General features: G+C 41.4%; 1 protein-coding gene across 7 annotated transcripts in view; it reads right to left on the minus strand.

Moving 5' to 3' along the window:
* The window catches only part of ARHGAP6 (Rho GTPase activating protein 6), a 514,399-nt gene that overhangs the window by 13,875 nt on the left and 483,028 nt on the right, over positions 1 to 17,496 (minus strand). For all 7 annotated transcript variants that reach the window (XM_065915770.1, XM_065915769.1, XM_065915772.1 and 4 more), the window contains exon 10: positions 4,138 to 4,235. In XM_065915770.1, the coding sequence (XP_065771842.1) occupies positions 4,138 to 4,235 (98 nt within the window). The remainder of the gene's footprint in view (positions 1 to 4,137; positions 4,236 to 17,496) is intronic.

Genomic DNA, 17,496 nt, shown 5'->3' on the forward strand with positions numbered 1-17,496 from the left:
CTTACCAACTCCTACTTTGGTAAGTAGTTATAAATGAACAGAATGATGAAATGCCAAGCAATGTGATAATGATCATTAACAAATACTAAGCATTTATTTAAAGCCAAATACTGTTCTAATAATACAGCCAAATAACTATAAAGTTAGTATGACTTTTTCCTCTTTTTTTTTTTTTTTGGCCGCATGAGATCTCATAAGATCTTAGTTCCCTGACCAGGGATCAGACCTGCAACCCCCCTGTATTGTAAGTGCGGAGTCTTAACCACTGGACTGCCAGGGAACTCCTCATCGCAGTATGACTTTTTATCTCTAGTTTACAGATGAGGAAACTGAGACAGAGAGAGAAATTGATTTACCCAAGACAGCACAGCTAACCAGCAGTGGAAATGGGATCTGGACTCAGGCAATCGGCTCTGAATTCAAACCTCATGACGAGCGTGTTGTATCATACAAGGGTGTGCTATTGATGGGTAATTGGCATGCCAGTGTTGCCAGCACTGGGGTACTGCAATTTGTCACCACTGTAATCTATCATGACCACGATCTCTCATCACTCTAATTCTTCGCCACTGCTTCTTGGTTTAGGCACCACCGCTAAGCCTGCCATTTAAGGCTTCTGCCCTCTGTGCTGGCCAGCTTTTTTTACCGTGTCCCCAGCCAGCTGACATATTTACTTTTATGACCAGGCCCTGGTTCAAGCTCCCCAAACATCCAGGCCTATTGACAACCTCTCCAGCCCTACAAAGTTCCCTTCAAATCCTTGCTCTTCTCAGAAGCTATCCATGAGACAGCAGGAGACATTTCTTTCTCTCCTCCAAAGTTCATGTGGATTTATGGTCTGGGGCACTGGCTGCCTTCTCTGTCAACACAGAGCCCCCTTTGGAATGTAACAAATCACCTAACCTCAACTCTCTGGATGACAGGAAATATGTAGTATCTACAGGGGCAGCTCTCAGCTGGCAGTTCTTAGCCCGGCCACTTGGGAGAGAATCACACGGGAGCTTTGAAAATCCCGGTGTCCAGACTGCACCCCAGAATAAATGAATCCGAATGTCTAGGGGGGGCACCCGGATGGAGTTCAGGTTCAGGCACTTCAGGTTCCCTGGGTGATCCGAATGGGAAGACAAGGCTGAGAACCAGGGGCCCAGCACATACCATTTGTCCCTTGGAGGCCTACTTCAACAAACCTGCAAGCTCTTAAAGATGTGAGCTTTTATAAATAGGATGGATAAACAAGGTCCTACTGTAGAGCACAGGGAACTATACTCAGTATCTTGTGATAAACCATGTTGGAAAAGAATCTAAAAATGAATGTATATATATGTATATACATATATATGTACATATGTGTGTGTGTACAACAGAATCACTTTGTGGTATGGCAGAAATTAACACAATGTTGTAAATCAATGATACTTCAATTAAAAAAAAAATTGAAAAAAAATTGCCTTGAGATTTTAAGCTTTTGCTCCTCAAAGTGTGGACCATGGCCCAGTCACATAAGAGTACCATCTCAGGGTCTGTTAAAAATGCAGTTTCTCAGGCTCCCTCCCCAGACATACTGATTCAGAGAGTCTTTTAACAAGAACTCCTGGTGATCCAGATGCACAGTGAAGTGGAGAAGCGTGCTTTAAAGCCTGCAGAGACTGTCTACAGCTCGAGGGTTAGGACTGGCAAGCCTCAAACGACCATTAAAAATCCATATTTATTTTTTAACGTATGTGTTTTCATTTCCTGGCAGCATTATCACCCTTCTGAGCTGCTGTTTGACCTGTATCCAGAGAAAGAAACCAAACACTCACTTCTCCTCCTTACTTAGCCAGTCTTCTCCCAAAGATTTCTGTTCCATGGCGCTCATCTGTGACATCTTCAACGCTCCTGTGAGCTCACCTCCCTTTCCTTGAAGCCCTGTCACTCACCTAACATCTTGGAATGGGGTCAGCTTGCAATTCTTATTCCTATGGGGACAGGCAACAGAAGAGGCTAAACCACTCTACAGCTTGGGATGGGCTTAATATGATTCCTCCTTTTCCTAAGAGTAGAGAAAGAAAGGCCGATTTATTGGCATTTATATGCAAAGAATGTACTTGAAAACCACACAGAAATAACTTCTGTTACCTATTCTTCAACGTATAATATTCATGTACTTTTAAATGCCATGTAAAAGCAAGAAATTCAGCAAGTCAAAAATCAGTGTTTTTTTTTAGGTGTGTGTTTTCTAGCTTTCCCACAGAGAAGTGGTTTAAAGGCAACTTAACAGGGGATTCACTGAGAGAAGGCCACAATGTCTGTTCTCTTGCACAGGGGAAGGAAATAAGTAAGTTCCTTTAAATTCTGGTGGCACAAGATCTACTACGAAGAAAAGCCCTGTGTTACTTTAAATTGGAATCTACACCTTGATGATAGCTAGGTATCTCGGGAAATTTTAAGAAAGCCTAATTCTCTGATATGAAAAGCAAGACCATGAAATGCTAGCCCATGTATATCATTTGAATTAATTTTTATTCTCTCCTTGCTCTTAGGGCTTGAATCTAGGCAGAATGTCTTACTTGAAGCAGAAATTATCTTGATAATGATTGGCACAGAAATGGATTTTAAAAAGTGCTCTTGAAAGGATGATCCACTTAAAATTTCTTCCCTGCTCTACAGGACATAGAGTGAAACTGAAGTGAGCAGGGTAATTAACGTAATGACCCAGGAAAGAAGAAGGCCTGAACAATGTGCAATTTCTTTCCACCAAGTTTCTGTAAAGAACATAATTTTTAAATATTTGAAATAGTTTTAAATGAAAATTAGTACATCAAATCTAACATCAGTATAAAAGAACAATTTAATGCATGTCCATTTTTCCAAGATACCACTGAATAAGACAGACCATTACAGTATTTATGTATGATTAAGAGAGAAAATGCTATGACTTAACTGAAGACATGTCAGTGATTATAAGATTAACCTCAAACTTATGGATACCAAGGAGGGGAAAGGGTGGGATGGATTGGGAGATTGGAACTGACATATATACACACTACTATGTCTAAAATAGATAACAAATGAGAACCTCCTATATAGCACAGGGAACTCTACTCAATGTTCTATAATGACCTACACGGGAAAAGAGTCTGAAAAAGAGGGGATCTGTGTATACGTATAACTGATTCACTTTGCAGTACACCTGAAACTAACACAACATTGTAAAGCAACTACACTCCAATAAAAAATTAACAAAAAAGATTAATCTTAATTTCAGAGATCATAAAACCTGGGGAAAAATGTGTCTTAGAAGTGTTGAAATTCGGCAGATTAAAAAGCACAGCATAAATGACACTTTTACGAAGGATCACAACTTCCTGTCACAAATTTAGGGTTTGGCGCCTTGATGGCAGCATCACACCTGGTTCAGGATGCAATTTTGTCCCCTTAACTGGCTTTGTTAAATGTTCGGCACCCTCCATACACTCTGCCTCTATAGCAAATGGTGAAGAGCAATCATAAAATCTAGCCAGCAGGAAAAATTCAGTGCTTCTCCTCTGGGGGAAAAAATGGTGGCAAACCATAGCCTACAGCAAGGCTTGTTTTTTCCTCATTGCAAACAAGGGGGCCTGTGGAGATCAGTGTGTGTTTCTGTCAAAACGATGCTAGCTGTAAAGAGTGGGCAAGTCGAGAAGGTGAGCATGTCTCATTTCAAATGGCCACCTAGGCCTTGGCTGAGGCGTGTCCTGTGGTTTGGTGATGTACCTGTCCCTCTGGTAAGTTACACAGGTAAGATGCACCCAGGCGCATCACTGGGGGCTGCTGAGCACAGTTTTAAGGATTGTATAAGTGGAATCACTGATGCATATCACTGTCAGTTCCTGCGCTTCCTGCCAGTGTGATTTAGTGGCTTTTTTTTTTTTCTGGTAAACACAGTCTCAGGGGGCTGGAAAAAGACAAAAAATGAAACAGAAAATCCCCAAAGGCAGTTTCTAATTTGACAAGTGAATTTTCTTTTTAGGGGGACAGATCAGATTTGCTGGGAAGTCACCAAAATTCCACTCAAGTCACCCTGCGTGGAGTTATGTAAACTTTTCTAATTCTTTGGAAATGGAAACAAGACATCCCCGACATGATTTAAGAAGATGGAAAAACGAGCATACTCACGAAGACTGGGAGGCCTTCCTTCTGAGTAGATAGTCCACCACATCCGGATCGGTCTCTAACAGGCTGATCAGCACTTCATTCTGCAGATCCGGGGGAACCTGCACAGACCAAGTGTCGAGGCATAAATAAAACCGCTCCAGCAAGAGGCAAACTGTGGTCACTGGCAGTCTGACACTAGTGTCTAAAAGGATGCCTCAGAAGTTATCTACAGTCCATGGGGTCACACAGACAACAAAAGGTGTAAGAGAACAGAGGGATTTGTTGGTTAACACCAAATCTACACCAATCCATGCAGCCAGTTTCATTCTTAGAACAAACTGGATGATTACCAGAGTCATGCTCACTGGGCTTCCCTGGTCACTCAGACAGTAAAGAATTTGCCTGCAATGCAGGAGACTCAGGTTAAATCCCAGTGTTGGGAAGATCCACTGGAGAAGGGAATGGCAACCCACTCCAATATTCTCACCTGGAGAATTCCATGGAGAGAGGTACAGTCCAGGGGTCACAAACAGTTGGACATGACTGAGTAAATAACACTTTCACTTCACTTTCATATTCACTACTCAATTCAATTCAAGTGGGATGAACTGTCACTCCACTCGTGACTGGAGATAGAGCCTAACCACTTGGAAACCTCTGTTGCTTGGATTCGATTTTCTTGACTTTGAATGAGCAAAATATTGTGGTTAACAGTAATGGTGTTCATAACTTCTTTTCCAAATGGGGACACTTTCTAGAGTTCATATTTATAACTAAGCCCAGGCAACAGGCAGAAATGAGGGTTGTCTTGGGCGGTTCTGGAACATATGATTAGTTTATTGGGGACAGACCCTGCAGCCAGAGGCTGCTTGTGTTTGAGTTCCAGTATATGGCTGTGGGGCTTTGGGCAATGGACCTAACCTTTCCCGGGCTCAGGCTCTCATCTGGAAACAGTAAGAGGACTCACCACAAAGGGCTGATTGATGTGGTGATGCAAAGGACTTATGACATGTTGAGAACTTAGAACAGCACCTGGCAGATAGTAGACACTCCAAAAATGCTGCTACTACATTTGCAGATGTCAGCTTGTCATTCAATGCCTGCCTTCACTTGTTTCTTGCATCCTGGTCCATCAACAATTAAGAGATTTTTGCTTCACAATGGGATGAGGCATGCTCTAGAATTTTATAGATAAGCATCATGTGTCTCCCTAAGCTTAATCCTCAGGGCATGAGAGGATGGCCTTCCAATCCTAAATCACTCGTGTAGGACTTTTCTAGAAAAAAAGATTGAACTCAGCTCCAGTGGTTTTCTACCCTGTAGATGCTCAACCAAAGGAAATTTCAACAATTGAGGGAAAATACATTTTCATTCTGATTTTCTCATATGTGGGCTCGGAGACAAGACTCTTAAAATTTGTGGGGACAAGTCTTCTGAGAGTAAGTGGTTGGTGGAAGAATTTGCCTCCTGCCTCTTGCAGAACTCAATTCATCTTGAGCTCTAAGAAGCTGGAAACAATTTTATTAAGAAGAACAAGGATAAGAGAGCAACAAAATGCTTTCTTCCTCTCATAAATCTGTTCTTCCTACTTCATTCTGAATCTTCATTAATGACATTGCCAAACCCTAGTCACACAGGCTAAAACTCTGGGTTGTATTCAAGCTTCTCTGTGTCCTTTCCCTTCTACATTCAGAGCCCACTTGATTTCACCTCCAAGATGCCTGTTACTTCTTCCCTCTCTTTTCCATTCCAGCTGCAATGATCCAAGTTTGACCCTCATTATCCCTAACTGCTCCCCAACCTTCAGCTTGAGGGTGAGGTGTACCCTCGCCTAAATCAATGATTCTTTCATTCCCAGACTGAAGCATGGGCGCTTGAGTGATGAGCATGCTTCATTAGAAGCATGAAAAGCAATGAAAAGCTGTGAGAACTTCCCAGGGGCTTTGGAGAGACAGGATACAGTGCTGACAACTGAAGAAACAATTCCAAGAAGTGGAGAGAAAGAAAAGGGGTCTCGACATCATTTAGAGTCCCAGGTAAAGCCATGCCTGAAGCCACATTTGCTCTTGGATTATTCAGCTGTGTGAGCCCCCAAATTCCTTAAGCTGGTTTGAGCTTTTAATTGAAAACAAAGATCCATCCTGATGGGCCTTTGATACAACAGTTTGCTAACCTGTTGTCGTTCAGTCGCTCAGTGACGTCTGACTCTTTGACCCCACGGGCTGCAGCACACCAGGCTTTCCTGTCCTTCACTCTCTCCCGGAGTTTGCTCAAACTCATGTCCATCGAGTCAGTGGTGCCATCCAACCATCTCATCCTCAGTTGCTCCCTTCTCCTCCTGCCTTCAATCTTGCCCAGTATGAGTCTTTCCCAATGAGTCAGCTCTTCGCATCAGGTGGCCAGAATACTGGAGCTTCAGTTTCTAACTTGCGTACTCTCTATCTCCCTTAACACAGACATCAAATTTCTTCTCTGCCTGGTTGTCACAATGCTCTGATCAAGACACTTGACCAAAACCATTTTTAATCAAAGCCATCCCCTCACTTGTTTGCCTCAATCTGTTTCCCATCTTTGCGCCTAGCAGTCATACCCACACACATTCTATTTCAGTACCACTGTGCTTCTCATTCTGACCTTTTCCCACCTCATCCCTTTAATTCATTACATAAATATTTGGTGAATGCTTCCCAAGTGCCAGGCACTGGATTCTGGGATTCAGCAACAAACCAAACAGACAAGAATTCATGTCTCCTTGAAGCTGACAGTGAATATGGGAAGACTGGCACTAAAGAAATAAACAGAAAACATAGCAAGGATCACTTGGACAAAGATAAAGTCAAGACAGGGAACAAAGAATCCTGGGTGGGAGCGTGCCATTTAAATGGAATTGTCAGAGAAACTGACATTTTAGCAGAGAACGGAAAGGAGGAAGGAATTGGAGAAAATCATTCCAAGGAGAAGGGAGAAAGAAATAGCAAGATGTTGAGTCAGGAGCAGTGAGGAGGCCAGGGAAGTTGGAACAGAGTGAGAGGAAGAAGGCAAGTGGTAGGAAGTAGGTCAGGTAACCAAGGCCAGATGTTGCGGAGTCTTATAATTTCTGTTCTCAATCTAAGTAGGCAGGGAGCCTCTGGAAGTTCTGAGCAGAAGATGAACACAACTTGTCATCACTCTGGCTACCGAGTTGCTAGGAGATTGCAAAGAAGCAAGGGGTGAAGCTGGGAGCGCAGATGGGGGAATTGTGGATACATCCAGAAGAGAGGTAAGGGAAGGCAGAGCCAGCATGGTGAGTGGATGAGAAATATTTGGATCCTGGAGACAGTGAAAGTAGAGACCACAGCAGCAGCTAATCGACTGGGTGGAGAGAGAGAAGGAAGAGGAGAGGGAGCAGCAGATGAAGAAGAAGAGAGGCTGACGTCAACGTCCCCAGGAAGGATGGGCTTGCTGTTAACTGATACAGAGAAGTTGCAGGACCAGGAGGAGGCTGGGGGTAGAGCCTAGGGCTGTGGCTTCCCTAGAGACTCAGACAGTAAAGAATCTGCCTGCAACGCAGGAGACCCAGGTTGGCTCCCTGGGTGGGGCTTATCCCGGGAGAAGGGATAGGCTACCCACTCCAGTATTCTTGCCTGGAAAATCCCATAGACAGAGGAGTCTGGTGGGCTACAGTCCATGGGGTCACAAAGAGTCGGACACGACTGAGTGACTAGCACTTTCACTTCACTTTGGTATAAGAGTGAGAGGCCTGTGAGACATCCAAATGAAGGAAAGCTCTAGTAAGTGATCAGGAATAAGGATCTGGGGTTCAGGAAGAGTCCTGGGTTGAACATAGAAATTTGGGGGACACACATATAGATAGTTCTTAAAGCTCGATGATCAAGTGCAATGGCCTAGGCATGAGAATGAAAGGAGAGGAGAGGAGCAGGACTTTTAGGTCCAGAATGGGAGTATCTGTTCTCTTACTTTATTGAATACATTAAATCAATTAAAAGACTGACAATGTTTACAAACAACATGACCCAACAGATATACATGATTCCATCAGTTTTTCCAGAAGTAAAATTCAAAGGGTGAAAATGAGAAGAGAGAGAACTCATTAAAAAAAAAATGAACTGTGAAGCAAAAAATAGGCCAACAATGTATACAATAAATTTTTTTTAAAAAAAGAAACTTTCACAAGCAAATTAGAAAAACTATCTGTATTTTTGTCCAGTTAGTTTAATTTAAAATTTCCTATGCTTAGACATGTAATAAAAAATTTTGCTCCAAGTGCCAAATCCATTCCCACTAAGAATAAACAACTGGATTGGATGGCCTCCGGAGTGGTGCAAACATCACAATATCAGTTCTCTGATCAGCCCAGATTCATCATTAGAATAGCTTACAGGAAGGATCATTATTTGAAAATAACTTTGCATAAATTTTCAAAAACCATTCTGCAATTCAGAGTTTTACTCATTCAACTAGGCTTCATTCCTAACAAATTACAATTTTTGACGTTTATTTTCTGTAGCATATGTGACCTTTACTTACTAGCCAATGCAAATAGAAAGGGTTGGTGCTATAACCCTATCTACAGTTCCTTTCTAAAAGACTCTTGGTACTATTTTGCGTTGGAGACACTATTTACAAATGACTGGGTAGATAGCTTAAATAGGTATGGATCTGTGTATTGCAGGAAGGGTAGGTACTATTTTCCTATGTATTACACAAGACTGACTACAGTGTATAACACATAATCCATTATTTTAATTAATTTATTCATAGCCCAGCTTGTTACAAAATGATTTAAAGCAGCTTTCAAAATTCACATGATAAAACCACGTTTGTTTAAAAAATAAAGGAATAGTTCAGAAAATTGGAGCCAGTGGGAAAATGAAAGTAGAGAATTTGAAATGATGCCTGGAACTGACTTTTAATATTCATACAACAGCATCCAGTGCTGTTTTCCCAATAATTCCTCTTATCTGTGTCCACATTTGCACATTTCATTTCCTACTATTTAATAAAAATTTTGAATTACTGGCTCAGTTCAATAGGATGAGTATTCATTTTCTATTAATTTAGATACTTAATAGAGAAACCAAAGTGAAGAGAATGAACTGACAGGAAATAGCAACTCACAGCGAGGAAGAAGAAATACCCAGGCAGACCATCCACACATACATTCCTTTTCAGTAATTAGGATGCTGTTGAAAGAATATCTGGCCAAGAATCGATAGCTCCTGAGCTCCAGTTTTGGCTCTGCTGCTTATAATTAACATAAACTTAGGAAACATCAACCATCTTCTTTAGGAATCTCTTCCTGCATCTGGAAATCTGAACATAACCTATCTGTCCCCTTCTCCTTTATGGGGATGTTATGTGGATCAAAGGGCTAACAAATTTGAAAGTACTTTAAAGAACTTTAGAGAACTTTAAAGAACTTTAGAGAATTTAAAGAACTTTAGAATAAAAACTGTATTGGAAATAGACAAAATAAGTCAAACACTTAAAAGAAAAAACTAAAAGCAGATCACTTGGAGATGTGAATATTTGTTCTGAGATTTTTTTTCTTGCCTAACAGCCATCAATTTCCACCTCTTATCCTGGGTGCTTGCAAGGAAACATTACATTCCTCTTCTCTTCTGCCTAACACTTCTGGTGGGTAACGAAGTTCTGGGATTTCCTCTAAACCTGTCTCCATTCTTGACTTCCCCTTGAATTTCTAGAGTTACACTATATGACCTCTTGAAGCTAGACTCTGTGTAGCTTCTACCTTTTGGCTTTTTCTCTTCTGTCAGACCTCAGGTCTTCGGGCTGGTCACATTGTCAGAAAGCAGGGATTATCTGACTTGACTGCCTGGATCTTCGAGAGGTTGCGGTTCTCTGTCAACTGGCCTCCTTTCACAGCTACGTCAAGATCATATGGGCCAATACTGGCCATGGGACCCCAACGGGGGTCTTATAGAAGCTTCTAGAAAAGGCTCTCCTTCTTATTGACAAGAGATACAGGAGATAAACCATCTCTCTTTGTGACTGGATATGATCATGGCTGCAAGAGCTGCTGAAAATGATTGTGGTCACTTCAGCTAAAGATGGCGGACCAGAGAGAGGATAAGTGCAACTGAGCTGCTAAAATTGTGCCCCCAGGCTTGTTATTATGTGAGATAATATTGAATTGGTCAAAAAGTTCATTTGGGTTTTTCCATAACATCTTTGAACAAATTTTCTGGTCAGCCCAATAAATCTGGATGTTTGCCACCACCTATAGTTGATTGTTCTCCACCTTGCTGTTGGAACTCCTACCAGCATATCCAGGACGGTTCACCCACTCACTCATTTGCTCACACACTCAATTTTATGCTCTTTCAGAACACAAGCTAGGTTGGTGCTTCCTCTGCAATGGATACTGAATGAATGTTGTTGGAATGGCTACTACTACTAATAAAAAATAACCAGGATTACTGGTCTTCATGGTGTACACTGGTGTAGTTGTTTCTCTCTTCTTGGAAGTGGTACCAATCTCAGGCTATAGGAAAATTTCCTTGTTACTCATTTTTAGAGTTGGAAAATAAATTTCCTTTTCCAACTGAGGATCACTAGAATTTTTCTAAGTTCTTAAACTACTGTTGCCATCAATACAAAAACTCTAAAAATGAAATGTATGACTCAATAATCAAAATTTTTTTCTTCTGGGACTTTGTATATAGTGAAACGGAAACTAAGGAGTAGGATCGTGAAAAGCATATTACTTTTTTTAAATCAATCAATTCTGAACGTTTAAGTAAAGGAACCAAACCCATCCCAAAGGGCTTCTTCCTTTACAATTTATTGTTTCAAAGCAAAATCTCCATTGGGTTTTACTCGAGTATTTAGCAACTTTAGATATTTTCTAAGTGTACCATATATGGTTGGGTTTATTTGGAAACTGAACTCCTTAGATTTTCATATGTTCCTTCAAAGGAAAATGCTATTTCAAAAATCAAAAGAACTTTGGACTCTCCTGCTTGAAAGAAAAAATGTAAACACTGCACATATGAAGGAATAAAACTGTCACAATTAAAATCCACCCTATCAAATTAAAAATGAAACCTTGAATGATTGCCTCGGGTATAACTGCTATGATGTATTTTATTCCATAAACCACAGAGAGGGAAAAATGGTTTGAGTTTTCTCCATTTACTAAGTCACCATAACAAACCATTAAGGGCATCTGAAAGAGCAGTTCCCAGGACCCAGTCCTACTCTTCTAACTTGCCACTAGGTGTCCCACACCAATTCACCACTTGGCACTGAGCCAAAAAGGATGCTTTGAATTGAAAACTTTTTAACACTCCCCAGCAGAAGTAGATGTCACTGCAAGTTATGAGGACATTTCTTTTCAGCTAACAAACACACTCAAAGAAATCACTTTGGCTATTTATGGGAGCAAAAGCTCAAACATGGGCAGGCCAGCCTTGGACCTTGGTGCAGCTCTGGTTTGGAGGATGGCTTAATATTATGTAAAGAGGTCTCAGTGCATTTGAAGGGTCAGAATGCATTAAGAAATTCAGAAAATTTTTCTCACGTGCCAACCCATGCCAGGCAGCGTTTTTGGCAATTAGGAAGCATTCATGAACAAATATAGTCTAAGAGCCAAGGATTCATGGAGCTATGATGGGGGATGACTTGTGGAAGATGAAGAGCACAGAGCAATCTTTGCTCCATGGCAACAGGTTACAGGAAGTAGAAACAGATCAGGTGTAATACACATCGGCTTCTCTCCCCCTGCGTGTGTACCAACAGTGTATGTATTCTGTCATTGCAGACAGGGACAAAGTGAGCTGGCTCCAGCACGAACACACACTGGCTCTTGTAGCCATCTGCTGACCCGGACATCGAGTGGGCCAGTGTTATGATCAGTTCAGAAGGACTGATGCTGTTGAAGGTCCCCTTTACTCCCCATTTTCAAATTGGCTAAAATATTCTCCCCCACCCACCCCTGGCCAAATGGACTCCAAATATGAGACATCATATTAAAGTACCTCATCTTTTGTGTAGGGGAGAGTATCACACTGTAATAATAGTTCACTTATAGTTGTTGCATCACTTGGGCAAACACTCTTGGCTTACTTCTCATGAAATCATGGTGAAATTTAGAATAAATTATTATGATGTACATAATAACTAGCCCAACTCCTGGCACACGAACAGTGGTTATTTAAAAAAGAAAAACAGTGGTTATATAAAAAGGGAAGTGGAAATCACATATAATTATCTAGCTATGTCGATAGGGGGTGGTCTCTAGTTTGATGATCTGGGTTGCTGCTTGACTCCTTTTGACTTGGCATGCAAAAGAAATTTTAAGAAAATGTAATTTGTGCCGGGAAAGAAGAGAACACAGAGCAAAGCTTGGCTTCTGAGCTTGGAATCCTCATCACAGCCTCTGACCCTTGCTCCCAGTAGTTCTCATTCGAAATTTCCCACGTGTGCTGTGCTGAGTCCCAGCTAAGGCTGACCAATCAGCAGGGTGGGAACGCTCTGGCGTTCCCACGTCTCCACTGTGCTCGGCACTTTCCATCAGCCCATAAGGGCGGTGCCTTTGCCTCTTTCCCTCTCTTCAAAAAAGAAGCCCTAGTAGTATCAGCCCTGAGAGGGAGCGGACTCCACTCTGCTCTGAAGCTCTTATTAATTCCAAGCACCACGGTGAATTCTCCCTGGCAGTCCCAACATCAGTTACAGAAGCCACAACTTTCAGAACAATTAATGGGTCCCTGATGGAGTCGGTGAATGCTTTCTGCCTCCCAGTGATACTACTGGTCATATGCATGAATCTTCGCTTTGATTTTCAGTGTTCCCAGAGAGAGTATGATTGTGTGTTTTCAATTTTTAGATAGTTACTGATATCAGATATAGAGGGTTATGATTTAAAGGTTGGGGAATCTAAGGTGTATGAGTACTGAATAAAAAACAAACAACAAAACACATTTTTTCTTACCAATACAGTATTACAGTAAGTATTTTTTTAAACAAATAATTACTGAGCTCCCATTTTCTGCCAAGTACTTTCTAGGTGCTGTGGATATCAGTGAATAAAACAAGGAAAAATCTCTGCTTTCATAAAGTTTGCATTCTATTAGGCTTCAACAAGCATAATAAATAAATACACAGTGAGTTGAAGGTGCTAAGTGCTATAGCTGAAAGGAAGAGAAGAATAAAGGGCTTGGAGTAAATATATGTGCGAGCATGTCACAGTGTCACACGCGTGGTGCAGATGGGCATCACTGCCAAGGCAACACCTGGAGGTACTTTGATAGGGCAGGCACCTGATCAATTTCATGTAATAATAGCAGTGATTTCTCTCTGTTTCTGAAGTGTCTGTGTGTGTGTGTGTCTGTGTGTGTGTGTGTGTGTGTGTTAGTTGTTCATCCATGTCTAACTCTTTGCCACCCCATGGACTATAGCCTGACAGGCTGCTCTGTTCATGGGGTTTCTCAGGCAAGAATACCGGAGTGGGTAAGATACCTTCTCCAGGGTATCTTCATGACCCAGGGATTGAACCCAGGTCTCCTGCATTGCAGGCAGATTCTTTACTGTCTGAGCCACTGGGGAAGCCCTTTGATGTACCTAGTATATGCTGTTAAGTGCCTTAAGATATCATTTGTAATTCTCAAAATAATCCTGTAAAGCTTCATCTTTTATTTATTTTTTTTTTGTTTCCAACAGAAAAATGAAGACTTAGCATAGGGCCAAGACCACATAGCAAATACCTGGCTCAGCAGAGATTTGAATTCTGAGAGCTGTTTGTAAAGCTCACAGTCCTCCCACCATTTGGGGAGTTTCCCAAGATGTGGTTTTCCCAAGGTGTGATTAGGAAACTAGCAGAAAGCCCTGGAGGCATTCATTAGTGCACAATTCTGGGCTCCATCTCATTGCTACTCAGTTTGATTCTCTGGAGTGCAGCCCAGGAATCTGAATGTCTGACAAATTTTTCTTATGGCTCTGCTGCATGTCCAAGTTTGAGAACTGTGATTTTAATCGGCTGCTTTGGTCTTTTCATAGAGTGATCATGGTGGTGGGTGTTATCATGACCTCTTTCCAGCTGGATGATTTCTAACCCAGTGTCTGAAAAGCAAACATTCAGTAAAAAAAAAAAAAAGACTGTCTTAGCCACACTCTCAAACTGAAGATTAGCCTCTAAAGCTGGGTATCACTTCTGTGTTCTGGGACAAAGTCAGGTTCTTTATGGCACTTTCCCATTAAGTCAGATACTGGCCACTTGGGAAAGGCAGTGTCAACATGTGGAAATGAAGGACATTATAACACTCAGAATAAGCTTTGGGTCCCTGCCAGGCCTTTGTGGGTTTTTATATCCCTTTCATCAGTTCTATGGAACCACTGCCTCCAGAATGCATTTTGCCTTGAAGGACGAACTCACAGCCACCTTTTCTAACAAGTCTTCCTTTCTGAAGCCAATGGGAAGTGATGCCTCCCACTCTGACCTCGTAAACACTTCCAAGAACTGTGAAAGAGTACAAACTGCTAACCACCTTTAACCATTAGGTTCTGTCTAGCTTCATCCTTTCTTGTTTGGAATTACTGCGCTACGTCTGAAAGCTTCTTAAAATAAAACAAAATGAAACAGCTATATACAGGAATGAATTTCTGTCCATTCACACAGACCAGCTTTGCCAACCAGTCACCAGCTTCAGTATAACAAACTAGATTCTGAAATGCCAAATATTCCAAAAAGCATCTGCGAGTGAGGAGATTAATTAATAAAAAGAGGTGAAGCTAGGGCATACAACTGTGCAGATTTTAGAACTAGAAGGGGTCTTGGTTATTATTCATTCTAACCTAGTCCTTTGATAATTAAAGAAATGGAAATCAAAGAAGATGAGGTCTCAGAGCTAATGTATAAGTGTTAGTTGCTCAGTCGTGTCCAACTCTTTCTGACCCCATGGACTGAGCCCACCAGGTACCTCTGTCCATGGGATTCTCCAGGCAAGAATACTGGAGTGAGTTGCCATTTCCTCCTCCAGGAGATCTTCCTGACTCAGGGATTGAACACGGGTCTCCTGCATTGCAGGCAGATCCTTTACCATCTGAGCCACCAGAGAATCCATGTATAGTAAAGAGAGGACTACAGCAAAGTCAGTTTTCTTTTTACTGACCTATGCTAGAGATCTTTGTCCTGTCCTCCTCCTTCACTGTCCCTTTTCTCAATATATAAATCTCATAGGCTGTCTAAGGAGATCAACAGTGCTTACAAGAATGGTTAACTTACTCTGAGAAAGGTATCCTTAATTCCTCCATGCCCATACCTTTTCATAAGGAGTAAGGATCAGTAATACGGAAATCATATGCCACAGAGATACCACTGAGTCATTCATTAATCCAACCAATATTTCTTGTGTTTCCACCATGTACCAGGTGAAACGGTAATGCAGTAAAGAAAGTAAATGGAAATGAACAAAAATTCACTCCAACAGGAAGCTTATATTCTAGTGGGGAAGCACAAACAAGAGAAATGAATAAAGCCCTTAAGAGTAATGATGAGTGCTAAGAGGAAAAAGCAGGGAGTGGGAATAGGAAGTGAGGATGTGCGTGCATGGTGGTGGGCTGTATTTTAGACAAGGTGGCCACAGAAGGCCTTGTTGAGAAGTACAGATCACAACTGGGGAACGAAAATATGGGCTACTACCCAAGAGAATTCTGACATCAGTCTCTACAGGGAATGGCAGACAGAGATGAGATCTGGAAAATGCTGGGAAAGATTTAAGTATTGACATTCTTCTGGTGCTGTTAATAATCTAGGCAGTGGGAAATAGAAGTAGAAGAATGGAACAATTAAAATGGTGGCAGACTTTGAAGGAGGACATGAAGCAATTTGCTAGTATCTGAGTTGAAAAGAAATGTCTGATGGTTTGTGGTTTCACATAAAGAACTTAGAATACAGAATTTAGAGAATGGAATTCAGATTGACAAGAGGCATTATTATTATTTTTTTAAATCTACAGAGCATGAAGCAATGCCAAGACTACTTGGCAAGATGATATGTGACTTTAAATTTGATGAAAATGTTGAAAAATTCAAACATCTGATTCACCCAAAGTGAAAGAAAAATTGAAGTCGCTCAGTCGTGTCCGACTCGTTGGGACCCCATGGACTGTAACCTACCAGGCTCCTCCATCCACGGAATTTTCCAGGCAAGAGTACTGGAGTGGGTTGCCATTTCCTTCTCCAAAATATGTAATTAATTATGAGGATTTTGGCTGAAGGGTGAAATTTATATTGTTGTTGTTGTTTAGTTGTTAAGTTGTATTAAGTCTTCTGTGACCCTATGGACTGTAGCCTGCCAGGCTCCCTCTGTCCATGAGATTTCTCAGGTGAGAATACTGGAGTTGGTTGTCATTTCCTCCTCCAGAGGGTCTTCCCAACCCAGTGATCGAACCTGAATCTCCTGCATTGGCAAGTGGATTCTTTGCCACTGAACTACCAAGGAAGCCCTGAAATTTATATAGAGTTCATGAAAATTTCCGTGCTTTTTGAGAGTCTACTGCATGCAACACATAGGCAGTGCCTCAGAGACTCAAAGAGGAGCAAGACACATTTCTACCTCAGTGAACTTTTCACTGCAGTAGATCCATTTTCACTTCCTCCTGGGCATCCAGAAGGAATTCATTTCTCCACTTCCCTTGCAGTGAAGTACAGTTTGTGGCTTCCATTTCCCTTGCAGTGAAGTACAGTTTGTGGCTGAGTTCTGGCCAATGGGATTAGAGTGGGCAGGATGGATATCCCTTCTAGGTTTGGCCCATGAAATCCTAGGGGATTGAAGAGTCTCAAAATGCAAGGAACTGGGGCCCCTATGTCACCAGCAGGAGGCCTGTCCACTAAACATCCAATTAAAATTTATGTGGTATTTGTGTCTGTTGTGCTGAAGTGCTAACATCTGAGCCAATTTGTGTTACCCAAGTCATACAATTATTGATGAACATTAGTATAGAATTTTACAGTTTGCAGAATGCTTTCACATATCAAAGGATTCTGGGAACCGCCCTGGGAAACAGGTCATATTTTAATTTTTTCTCCATCTCCCCAAAACTGAAATTGATGCTTATTGAATACTGAATTACTTGGTCATGATCGCAAAGGTGCAACAGAGACAGCAAATATTCTAAACCACTGGCTCTCAAATTTACAAAAATAACTGATATAAGACAAGGATGGAAATAAATCTAATGCAAGGCCTTTGATAAACATAGACAAAATATTAGGGAAATTCAAAAGAGGGAACTAGCACACTCAGCTGAAGAAGCCATTAAAGGTTCTAGTGGAATAGGTAAGATTTATAGTGAGCATTTGCAAATTCAAAAAAGAAATGTGTGAAGAACCATTGAGAAGATTCCTGCAAATTTTGACATG

The sequence above is a fragment of the Muntiacus reevesi genome, chromosome X (genome assembly GCF_963930625.1).
Source record: "Muntiacus reevesi chromosome X, mMunRee1.1, whole genome shotgun sequence".
NCBI lineage: Eukaryota > Metazoa > Chordata > Mammalia > Artiodactyla > Cervidae > Muntiacus > Muntiacus reevesi.